This window comes from Papio anubis, unplaced genomic scaffold (assembly GCF_008728515.1).
Source record: "Papio anubis isolate 15944 unplaced genomic scaffold, Panubis1.0 scaffold220, whole genome shotgun sequence".
Taxonomy (NCBI): Eukaryota; Metazoa; Chordata; class Mammalia; order Primates; family Cercopithecidae; genus Papio; species Papio anubis.
In genome coordinates, this window is record NW_022162242.1 from 132,144 (window position 1) to 144,811 (window position 12,668).

At 39.5% G+C, this 12,668-nt stretch overlaps 1 protein-coding gene across 2 annotated transcripts; it reads left to right on the forward strand.

The window, feature by feature from the left end:
• The first annotated feature begins 4,789 nt into the window (after positions 1–4,789).
• Positions 4,790–7,189, forward strand: LOC103877060 (serum amyloid P-component-like). Of its 2 annotated transcripts, none has more exons than XR_636608.4 (2): positions 4,790–5,168; positions 5,303–7,189. XR_636608.4 is itself a non-coding variant. In XM_009184438.4 (2 exons), the coding sequence occupies exons 1-2, from the start codon at positions 5,105–5,107 to the stop codon at positions 5,670–5,672; spliced, it is 399 nt and encodes a 132-aa protein (XP_009182702.1). In that variant the 5' UTR covers positions 4,798–5,104; the 3' UTR covers positions 5,673–7,189. The 2 variants fall into 2 exon arrangements, 1 of the variants encoding a protein (XP_009182702.1); XM_009184438.4 differs by having other exon boundaries at positions 4,798–5,168; positions 5,338–7,189.
• The last annotated feature ends 5,479 nt before the right edge of the window (positions 7,190–12,668 follow it).

Consider the following 12,668-nt stretch of genomic DNA (forward strand, 5'->3'; position numbering starts at 1 on the left):
CTCCCCCAACATTGTTTTTACATTTGTATTTTTTTAATTTCAAACTTATGAAAAAGTTGCAACTATGATACAAGTAACTCCTGCATACTCTGTTCCTAGATACATCAATTGTTTACTTTTTGTCTCATTTGCTTCATCATTTCTATCTCTAAATTACATGAGAGTAAATTGGAGTCATCATGCCCCTTTACTCTTAAATATGTTAGTGAGTGTTTCCTAGGAAAAAGGAAATTATCTTACATAAAAGGCGATCAAATTACAAAGACACTAAATCAAGAATCACTATCATACTTAAAAACTTAGTGTCGTATAACATAAATTAAGACATAAAGTTCAGTTTTCCACATCACAATTCCAATACATACCCTTCTGATTTCTGCTTACCCTCTATTGCTTTCCCCCAAGGCCTTGAGAGAAACAATGACTTATTCCAGAAAAGAAAGAGTAGAACAATTACAGCCCCGTCACCTCATCTTTTCTTACCTCTTATTACCTCTCCTTCCACCTGATCAAGAACATTGTTTCTGAGAAGGATAGTCTCCTCAGAGTGACTGATCACCCAATAGGAGTGTTCATTTAGAAGCTGTGAAAATGCTCATTCTCATTTTTTTCCATGACCTAAATAATTTCTCTTACTTTCTCCTTGACTATGGCTCATTTATCTTTCCAGGCAAGATTGAGTGCTATTTTTTCTCTTCAAATTTTCCTTTTTTATTTTTCTGAAACTTAAAGACAACTTCAAAATACAGTAACTCCTTTTTAAACCATTAGAGAGTGAGTTGCTGACACAAACGTCATCACCCTCAAATATCTTAGTATTTCCAACAAACAAGGACATTGTCCTTTGTAACTATGGAGCAATCATCAAATCAGAAAATAAACATTTATTAACTATTACTATGTAATCCTCAGATTCCCAGTCAATGTTTTTCCAGGTGTGTCAAACACTTTCTTTATAACCAAAAAAAAGCTCAAGATTCAAAGTTTTCATTTATTGTTATTAACTTCCTTAAAACTAGAAAAGTTCCTCAGTGTTTGTCTACCTTTCATTACCTGGACACTTCCAAAGATTACAGGCTGGTTATTTTGTTGAATATTCCTAAATTTTTATGTTCAGATATTTTCTTATGACTAGATTTATGTTATGAGTTGTTGGCAGGACAGAAGGAATGCTGTGTTTTTTTCATTGCATGCTATCAAGAGGCATGTGATTCTGAATTATCCTATTTCTAATGATGTTTGCTTAACAACTTGATTAAGATTATATAAATCAAAAGATTCTCTCTTTTGAAGTCACTTTTTCTCTTTTAAATTAATAAATATTTTTCAGGGAGGTAGTTTGAAACTAAATATCCTGTTCTTCAAACTTTTAAATAATTTTTATCTATATCATTTTGGATTCATGGTTTACTATTTTATTTAATGATTTGTAATTACCTTAATTACTTACATTAGTGTTCAAATTATTGCAAGTGTGGTCAGTGGGATCTCCTTTAAGCTAGCTTTGCTGTCCTTTCAACTTGTTTCCATTAACATTAATCATCAGGAAGGTGCAAATCAAAACCAAAATCATCTATCACCTCACATATGTTAGAATGACTATTAAAAAAAAAAATAACAAATATTACCAAGGATGTGAGAAAGTTAAAACCCTTGTACAATGTTGGTGGAAATGTAAAATGGTGCAGTTGTTTTGAAAAATAGTAGGTTTATTAAATGGAAGATTTTCAGAAAATTAAAATGGTACTACCACATGATCCAGCAATCCCACTTCTGGGTATATATCCAAAGAATCCAGATCCGCATCTTGAAGAGATATCTGCATTCAGTGTTCATTGCAGCATTGTTTACAATAACCAAGATATAGAAACAATTTAAAATGTGTAGGACATTATGCTAAGTAAAATAAGTCATGATTTCATCTACATGAGGAATCTAAAACAGTTAAAGTCATAGAAAGAGAGGAAAATGGTGGTTCCCAGTGACTGGAGAGAGACAGAAATGGAGAGATGCTGTTTAGTTCCAGTTATACAATATGAGCAAGTTCTAGAGATCTGCTGTATATCATTGTGCCTGTAGTTAACAATACCATATTGTGCACTCAAAAATTTGTCAGAAGAGTAGATATTATGTTAAGTGTTCTCACCATAATTATAAAAAAATCTTTATTCCATGGGAATGTGTGTTGTAAAGGGCTTGAGTCAGAGGGAGTATTTTCCTTTCTTTTCCCTTAATTATCTTGTCACTTTAAAAAATCTATACAGGTTTGTATTACTGCTTATTAAATTCAACAAAATATTTACTAAGTCCCTACTAAGTATAAAACAAAGGGTTAGGTGGTGGATGGAATGAAGAGAAAGACAAACTACTTTAAGGATCTTCCCATCTCTAAGGGCGTTTAGATGGCACCATGTTACATATATAAATACCTATAATATGAAGCAGAATATTGTAATTACCAGAGAAATTTCATAATAACAACCATGATGTTAAAGCACTTCCTATGCTTCAAAGCACTGTACTAAGTACATTACAAGTCACTCAAATCCCATGAATGTGGGGGTATTCCTGTTTCACACATGAGGAACTATAGGTTCAAAAGGTTTGAATGCTTTCCTAAGTGTCCACATTTATAAAATGAGAAAGCTAGATTTGAATTCCAGGTTTGTCTAATTCCAAAACCTTTGCACTTCAACACTATGGTATTCAGAAGATGAAAACATCCTAATTTATTCGATCAGGAGAGACTTCATGGAGATGGCACATGAAACAGAATTTTAAGAAGCATTGGAGTTTTGGAAGCAGAGAGATATGTCTGAAAGCTATTTCAGTTATAAAGAAGAGAATGGATCAAAGTATTTAAAAGGAGAGACCCAGGGCATGTAACAGGATTTATATGTAGACAAGTTTGACCACACAACAGGACTTGTGAAGGAAGCAAGGTCAGATCAATATATTGGGAAAGAATTATGAATGGCTTCAGATCCCCGGATAATGATTCTGCATTTCTTTCAAGACACAAGAGGTAACTTAAGCAAACTCCAACTGTAAACCTCACTCAGACTTTCAGGGAAATGACAAAATGGGGAACTGCTTTGAGAAAGTGACAAGGTATGACCCACTCTAAAGATTAGAACATGAGAAAAAAAGATTATGGGTGGCAGTTACTGATTCAGGAAAATTCATCCAAGAATGTTGGGAGGAAAGATGAAGAAGAGTGGATGAAGTGCTGGCAAACAAAAAGAGGAGTGTTCAGGAATAGAGTAATCACAATAAGATGTAGAGCAGATTAACAGAATTTAAAAAGTAAAATAAATGGAATAATACATTTCTAGGGTTAAAACATTTCAGTTTGTTATTTGGGGAAAAAAAGCAAGGTTGAGTTATTATAACTCCATTCATGACCATTTAACCACAAGAGATATGGGGGTCATTGTTAAAGTCCAGCAAGAAAGTCAAGAAAATAAAATCTGCATAATGCCTGGCACACAATAGACATTCACAGAAAGTGTGTTTAATGAATGTGTTCATGCATGCATGTTAAGAGAGTATCAAGGATTATAAATCATTCTACTACAAAGACACATGCACATGTATGTTTATTGCAGCACTATTCACAATAGCAAAGACTTGGAAGCAACCCAAATGCCCATCAATGATAGACTGGATAAAGAAAATGTGGCACACATAAACCATGGAATACTATGCAGCCATAAAAAAGGATGAGTTCATGTCCTTTGCAGGGACATGGATGAAGCTGGAAACTATCATAATTGGCAAACTAACACAAGAACAAAAAATCAAACACCACATGTTCTCACTCATAAATGGGAGTTGAACAATGAGAACACATGAACACAGGGAGGGGAACATCACACACTGGGTCCTGTCGGGGGTGGGGGATTGGGGGAGGGATAGCATTAGGAGAAATACCTAACGTAGATGACGGGTTGATGGGTGCAGCAAACCACCACGGCACATATATAACTATGTAACAAAACTGCACATTCTGCACATGTGCCCCAGAACTTAAAGTACAATAAAAATAAATAAATAAATAAATAAGAATATATAGAGGACAGATTTTCGTATCACCTGATGCAGTGAAACTAAAAGTAACAATGAGCATGGTGGGTGGCAAAAATCAATCTCAAAAAAAATCTTAAGCACTGGGAGCAACATATTGAATTTAATAAAATGTTATTTCACTGAAAAAAAAAAAAGAGAGAGTATCACCATATATGATTTTTAAACTTTGACTTAAATGGCTGGAGTCAGAAGATAACAAAACTGTCAGTCAACTGCTGACGTCTCTAAGAACGGTGGCTGAGTATCTGGGAAGGCAAGTCATAATATGAAAAGGGAAAGGGAGGGAGGCAGGTGAGAGATGGTCAGAACAATTCCTCAGAAACTGGAGGGGATATCCTCCAATTTTCTGAATTTCCTTAACAAAATGCTGGCATATTACACTAAATTAATGGGGGGAGGGGATAGATTTTCAATGTTTATATCAGAAAGCAGAATCCCAGAATGTTCTACAAACAGACAACTACTTCACAGAACAAAAAAGAAAGAAGAGGCCTTGTTTCCTCAGCCTGTTAGAGGCCCAAGCTCAGGGAGATCCTCCACATGGCTCAGGAGCTCATGGAAGAACACAGGGTCCTCAGACAGCATGGAGAGTAGTAGCGTGATGCCCTCTTGACATGGCCAGCCCAGCCCCTCATTTCATCCATAACACTGCAGCTCTGTAACCACTGTCTTTCCAGCAGCAAAATCTGGGTCACAGGACTTGGAGTTCTAGCAGTCACTTGTGTCTAATAAATAACTCCCATTGATTTTCCAGCCCAGGATCTCACCACTCCTTCTCCATCAGCAGTTCTGATTGCTGATACCAAGGGGGCAGGGTTGGAAAATCACTCACACATTATTGGTGCTCTTCCTCCCCTATCCTCACCCAAGGTGCATATAAACCCTGAATAGCCTGCAGCCTAAAAATGTGAGTCTCTACATCATTAACTTAGAAGCTGGGTGGGCACAACCATTGTGCTGTCTGCTACCCTCATCCCGGTCACTGCTGCTGCTATAAGAGCCCCAAGCCAAGAACATGGACAAACTGCTGTTTGGGGTTTCTGTCCTTACCAGCCTCCTGGAAGCCATTGCTCAGACAAGTAGGGAGGTCAAGGGTATACGACTATGTGGAGTAGGATAGGTGGGGGTGTCAGGGACAGATGGTAGGAAGAAAAGACAAGAGATTACCGAATATAAAATTGAATTTGTGATTTTTTTCCTGTTCACATTTCAGGTGAAGATTATTATATCACTTTTTTTCTCTCACAGACATGATTGGGAAGGTGTTTATTTTTCCTAAAGAATCCAATAGTGCTCATGTGAGCTTGATCACACAGCTGGAGAAACCTCTGCAGAACTTTACTGCATGTCTTCATGCTTATACTGACCTCTCCCATGGCTACAGCCTCTTCTCTTACAGCATCCAGACCAAGAGCAAAGAGATAGTCATTTTTAAGTCTCAAATTGGAGAGTACAATCTTATCATGGGGGGTGACAAGGTTTTCTTCAAGGTCTATGAGAATTTCCCCATCCTGGTGCACATCTGTGCCAACTGGGAGTCCTCCTCAGGCATTGCCGAGTTCTGGGTCAATGAGAAGCCGTAGGTGAGGATGCGGCTAAGGCAGGGTTCCTCTGTGGGAGCTCACCCCAAGATTGTCCTGGGGCAGCAGCAGTATTCCTATGGGGGCAAGTTTGGTAAGAGCCAGTCCGTTGTGGGAGAGATTGGAGATGGGTACATGTGGGACTCTGTGCTGCCCCCAGAAGAAATCTGGTTTGTGTATCAAGGTATCTACATCAAACCCAATATTCTGGACTGGTGGGCATTGAACTATACAATGCAAGGTTATGTGGCCACCCAGCCCCATAAATAGAGTTGAAGTTCTTCTTCAACAGGACAAAGTTACTGGGAAGGAAATCCGCAACATGAAAGACCAGCTCTGAAGACAATTCTGCTTCATGCCTTATGGCTATTTCTCTGTTTTCTCTGAATTTCCTATCTGTTGAACTGCTTAATTTGCAATAAAAGTAGAATGCCTCCTAGCATTTGTTCAGTATTTTTTCATGGCCCCAAATGGGAAGTCACATTTTTAAGTGTTGCCATTATTCAAAAAATGGGGAACAACCAGGATGTAATGAAAAAAAGAAAACTTGGAATAAGAAGGAAAAAGTAAAAGGTTTAACACTTAATTAGTACTAGAAACTTTCAGACTTTTCATTTAATGAAGTTTATTCCAATTTTACTCACAACTGACAATTAATTAATCACAATTGTTGGATTGTGGAATTCAACTGAAGGATGCCACATTGGATTTCCAGGTCACAGCTAATAGAAATAGAAAGCTAGAACAGTTCTGGGGTTGCTCTACCCATGAAGAGCTCTTGCTCCTTTCCTTATGGCACATCCCTAGACCTGTTCCAGTAAAACACATGCATGTAAACCAGAGCAGCAGGACTATCGGGACCATGTGGGCCAAGGTGAATCTTCCTCATAGCCAGTAGCCCCAGAAGCACTGTATATAATTAAAGATCATACAATGTCCCACAGTCATCAAGAAGATATGTTCTGAACAGTACTCATGTCACCTTTGCTTAAAATCCCCCAAAGGTTCCCAGACACTTACATAATAGAATTGTCATTTGAGCCTGCCTGCAAAGGTTTCCTAAATTCTAAGGAAGAGCTGCTGCATGTATTTCTTACAAGTCCCATTAATTGGTAAGAGAATGGTAAGTAGACCAGAATAGGCAGGTGTTTTGTTGATATGAGAAATGTTTTACTTTCCTCTGCCATCTCCTGACTTAACTGCAAATTTTCAGTTTATAATACATGTATTAATCTGTTTTCACACTGCTATAAAGATACTACCCGAGACTGAGTAATTTATACAGAAAAGAGGTTTAATTGGTTCACAGTTCCACATGGCTAGGGAGGCCTCAGGAAACTTACAATCATGGCAGAAGGTGAAGGGGAAGCAAGGCACATCTTACATGGTGTTGAGAGAGTAAGCAAGCAAAGGGAAGGTGCTACACTGTAAAACCATCAACTCTCGTAAGAACTCACTCACTGTCACAAGAACAGCATGAGGGAAATGGCCCCCCTGATCCAATCACCTCCCACCAGGACCCTCCCTCAGTATGTGGGAATTACAATTTGAGATGAGATTTGGCTGGGGATACAGAGCCAAATCATATCAATACATTTTTTCATAATTTTGTATTTTTCATACTATAAGGAACAAACAAAATCCTACCTTTTCTATTTGATGAATATAATGACAATAATCTTTTGCCAGCATTAATTTAATGCATTTTAGTTTTTCCTTTAAAACATCTCTCCCATGCAGCCTTTCATCCCTAGGACTCAGGTATGTGACATATTATTCCCAGGTGGGCATAATTCAGTAAGACAAAAAAGTATTTAAGTGTGAGTGTGAGATCTCCACATGTGGGGAAGTGTGGAAAAGTCCACATGCGGGAAAGTCTACAAAACCTATTCTGGTGCAGCTACAAGCTGGTGGTGCCTCTGTCAGGCAAGATCCCTGAGTGATGGTATATAGCAGAGCACCCCACAGTGCACAGTGTACCGTGGATATGTCCTATATTATATCAAGCCACTGAGAGTCTGGCTTCTATTTGTTGCTGAAACACAGCCCTGTCCAATGTAAGATACCTACTGAATGATAGATAAGGGAAAAAGAAGGAAATAAATCACAGGATAATTTGTTCCTTCTCTCTTAAGGGTTGTGTGAAGGAAAAGGCAGACTGAAGAGAAATGGAATCAATTACATTTGTGTGTCCTGATCCCTCCTCTCTGGGCTGCCTATATAACCCAGGAATCATCCCATCAAAGTGAATGTGGTGGTTCAACTCGGTTTGGGAGAGGGTCCTAGAAATCTAGCTTAACTTGTGATCTCTGTTTCCAAATGAGAAATATGTTTCCTCAGACCCTGAGAGAAGTTCAGAAAGCAGGTGGTATGAAAGTCAATAGGGCTTCGACCGGGTGTGGTGGCTCATGCCTGTAATCCCAGCACTTTGGGAGGCTGAGGTGGGTGGATCATGAGGTCAGGAGATTGAGACCATCCTGACTAACACGGTGAAACCCCATCTCTACTAAAAATACAAAAATTAGCCAGGCATAGTGGCGGGCATCTGTAGTCCCAGCTACTCCGGAGGCCGAGGCAGGAGAATGGCGTGAACCCAGGAGGCGGAGCTTGCAGTGAGCCAAGATCGCGCCACCGCACTCCAGCCTGGGTGACAGAGTGAGACTCCGTCTCTAAAAGAAAAAGAGAAAGTCAGTAGGGCTTCTAGGAGACCCACATGGGAAAAAGAACATTCCCTTTTCTGTACCCAGTCACCATCTTTGGGAAGTGCAGGGAAGAGCATGGAAATTGGAGACATTGATCAATTATTCCAGAAGACTACCATCTAAAGGGATGACTTAAATGATCAGTCCAGGCACCCCCCACCACCACATTGCCTCCTGAGTAATGGTTCATGAAGAAGACCAGAGAGTTACCATGTGAATAAAATACTCAGCCCCACTACACAGATAGACCCATTGGGAACTTGTGGAAATGAGACTCCTCTCCTGTGAAACATGGAGAAGTTCTGAGGACTGGCTAAAGTTCTATAGAACTTTGATACCACATAACCACTTTATTCCTTCATTCACTTGTCTAATAAGCTAATATTTATTTCACATCTACTATGTGCAGGCCCTGTGCTAAGCACAAGAGATACAGGACAGAGCAAAACAGACGGAATCTCTGCCCAAGGAGTTTTGTCAATGGAACAAATTTCTCCAACTCAACAATTAACTAATGTTGTAAACACTGGCTCCTGAATATTGACATTTCTCCAACTTCTAATTAATACTGTACCTTTTCTCCCCATCTCTTCTTCGGGAGAAGAAATAAAACTTTTTCAGAAGTGTTAATTCCCATTGGTGATGTCTATAAGTTACAATAGTCAGTTAGTTGTGTTAACTGAATTGGAACTCTGGTAACCTTCCCTTGGTACCTTTTGTAACTGTCAGATACATTGGCAGTGGTAGCAAAGGAGAAAAAAATCCCAACTTGGGAAACACTTGTGCCATTCATAACCCACCAGGGAAAAAAATAATTTTTATCTGCGCAGTACAGAGGCTCAGAAACATAACTGAAAAAAGAAACCAGAGTTAGAGATCATGATCATTTCTGACCCTTCCAGTTGTCATAAGGCCAATGAATCCCTGGGGAATAATGGATATATTGGTGTCCTAGGATAAATGCCCAGTGGGCAGAACAGTCACTAACATGTCCCTCTTTTGATCCTCTACCATATTCATGGGTGATTCTACTACCTATGGTGGGGATGGGGCAAGGAGTCTACAGTAAACTCTTCCCAAGCAATTTACTAAGGAATTTTCCGGAAAAAAAGCACATGATATGGTTTGGCTAATACAGCATATGTAGTAATGCTCTGCTCCATACCATTATAGCCCACAATTTACTTAGGGCAATTCAGTGTAGATCCTTGAGATTACAGTAAATAATAGTCTACTTAACACTACAATAAAATTTAGCTTCAGATTGAGTTGAGATGACAAAAAGTGAAAGATTTGACCTAGAAGTGTTCATTGCTAGTTCCTTTTGAAGCATGAGACTGAACTTTTCGGATGACCCAAAGAGATGCCCCAATGCTGACGTGAAAAGAGGAACCAGACACGGATCACTTTGACTTGATATAGATAATAGCTCTTTGGATTATAAATTAGCTTCATTGGGGCTTCAGAGTTTTCCATTATCCTCCATGACTAAGCATCATCTTAAGTTGCACCACATAAATGTAATACTATTTTAGCAGTCAAAATGGTTAAATATCAGCAATTTCATTTGTGTGTTTCAACCTAATAGATACACAGAGAAACAACCTCACAGTTGGGATAGTACAATGTTTTCTATCTGGAATAACACAACTGTAGGAATCAGGGTTGACTGAAGTTTTGCCGCTGATATACTGCATGAGGCCTGGTGGCTCCAAAGGGCCCATTCAGCTATGTCTCTAGAAGATAAATGACCTCCAGTGGAAACAAAAATGTGCACAGTGATGTATTCCTTCAGTGCAACCTCTTGGTACCATCTCCCCACCTCACAAGCATGGACAGACAGATGAAAGAGTAGATAGAGAAAGAGAGAGAGAAGGAACAGAGGAAAGAGAAGAAAGAAAAGGAAGGGGTAGATAGGTAGACAAAACATGTTGTAGCCATTCAGAATGCTTTCAACTGCCAATACTCCAACTCCTTCTGGACAAACAGTGGCTTAAACTAACAAAGATACATCTTTTTATGTGTCTCATACCAAGAGGTTCAAAGCAAGTGGTCCAGAGTGGTGCATTTTTAATGTCTCCTTCCAGATCATGTTGATTCTAACAATGTAGGTCACAAAATGGCTTCAGCAGTTCTAGACATCACATTCACGTTCAAGGTAAGAAGAAAGAGAAAGAGGCAAGAACCAGAAATATCCATCCTATTTTTCAGAAAAGCCAAAGTTTTCCGGAAGCCGTCTACTCCATCCCACTCCATGCAGAAATCTGCTATGTCTCATTGGCTGAACCTATGTTACCTGCAAGATGCTGAATTAGTGGGTATGCAGTGCCAGCAAGGTTGTGGCAATGTTGTTTTCCTGAAGCAGCATTCCAGCATCTAGAGACTAGCTTCATGGGTTTCAAGAGGCTGTTGTGGTAGTAGTGGTGGGAAAACCAAAACAAAACAAATCTGTGATCCAGTGTCTGGCCACTAGCTACATTGCTGCCGACAGGCATCGGCCCCAGCATCAGTGGCTTTCTGAACCCTGGATCACTATTGCAGTGGGGAGTTTGTGAATGCTGCAGGCCTGGAAGTGACCTCCTGATCCCTCACTTTCCTGACTTTTGCAGAGACAGAAGCGCCCCTGGTGGGTTACTTCAATAATCTTGTTCTGAGAGTCATTCCTAAAGACACAGTTTAGTGCCTGCTTCTACAGTCTTTCATGATTTTGTAAACACTTAATTACATCGTTTCAACCTCTTTCTGTTTATAATAGCTTGCATGGTTTATGCTTCCTGCAACAGGACTCTAACTGATGCACAAGCCTACTTACTGTTTTGTCACAGGTAGTGAAGTGAAAAGCAGGCTCTGCAGGCCTCAGTCTCTGCCCAGGCCTGTCAAGAAGAAACTAACAAGAACTAATTTCCTCAGCCTCCCAGAGTCTCCCTAAGAGAACACATATTTACCTTCCAGGCACAGTCTTAATCACAAAGGCCTGAATCTTTGTAAATGTCCATGGTTCTGACATTATTTCTTTCTTGAACAAATGACACTTCATTTGCATTCTCAGATTTTGGTTTCCGGTTCTCTTTATTTTTCTTTTTTTTTTTTCTATTATATAAAAATGACCTTAGGACTGACATACTGACACATGAATACATCACAGGATATTCAGCCTCCAGAATTTATGATCATTTTTGGAAGCTCTTTCTCTAAAGAACAACTCTTTTGAAATTTATTAATGAATTTCTGCTCTCACAGAGTCACCTTTAGCGAATAGAGATTGTGGAGATGGAGAGTTGTACAAAGATCTTTGCTGCAACTGTGAGTTGCCTGGGGTCAGTTGTGGCCGGGCCATGACAAGGACCTGACCTGAATGAACCTCACAACCACCAGAATATAAGTTGTCCAGAGTGAGGGGATGTGTGTACTTACCACTATGTGCTCAGCACCTAGAACAGTGCCTGGCACATAGTGGGTGCTCAATAAATATCTGTTGAATGAAAGGATATATAGTGATTCCTCAGAGTGCACACTTCACTAAGCCTCCAACATCGTTTAGTCACCAAGGCAAAGTCATCGGAAAGGATGCTATCCTCACTTCCCTGTCTCTATGCTGCCTTTCTTCATCCTCTTACTTACTGTATATCAAGTACTAGATTCCCTAGATTCCCTCTGAATAATAATACAAGAACTGAAGAAAGAAAACATGAAGCCTACCTCGGGGCTCTTAGGGACTCATTTCCTGGCTCTAGGGTTCACTACTCCCAGGGCCAGTCTCTAGCCTTGGTGAAAAGCCTCAAATCCCACTCCTAAATAGTACTGTATTGCTCTTCTACCCCAAAGAGAGGCACATTAAGGGATGGATTACCCAGTCAAATTGATCTGATTGCCAACTCTAACAGGTAAATAGCACTAAAATGTAATGAGATGGGCAAAACTATAATATGTAAGAAATTAGAATTGAGTAAATATTTTGGAAATCAACAGAGGGATGTGTGTGTGTGTCTGTGCGTGTGTGTGTGTGAGAGAGAGATGGTGTGATGTGTAGTAAAATAAGACAGCCAGGGAATATGCTTAAGTCATCATAGATATATTTTAAATAGCTGGATTACATAGTTTAAAACACAAACATTTATTATCTCACACAGTATCTGAGAGTCTGAGAGTCAGGAATCCAGGAGCAGCTTAGCTATGTGGTTCTGTCCAGGGTATCTCGTGAGGCTGCAAACATGTCAGCCAGCATGCAGTCATCTCAAGGCCAGCACTAGTGGATCCACTTGAAGATGGCCCACTGACAGCTAATGACAGACAGCTA

Bases quoted from the DNA above. Each gene is read 5' to 3' on its own strand.
- LOC103877060 (XM_009184438.4), top strand. From the start codon at position 5,105: ATGGACAAACTGCTGTTTGGGGTTTCTGTCCTTACCAGCCTCCTGGAA. The intron at 5,169-5,337 runs GTAGGGAGGTCA...TTTCTCTCACAG, and splicing joins GGAAGCCATTGCTCAGACAA to ACATGATTGGGAAGGTGTTT.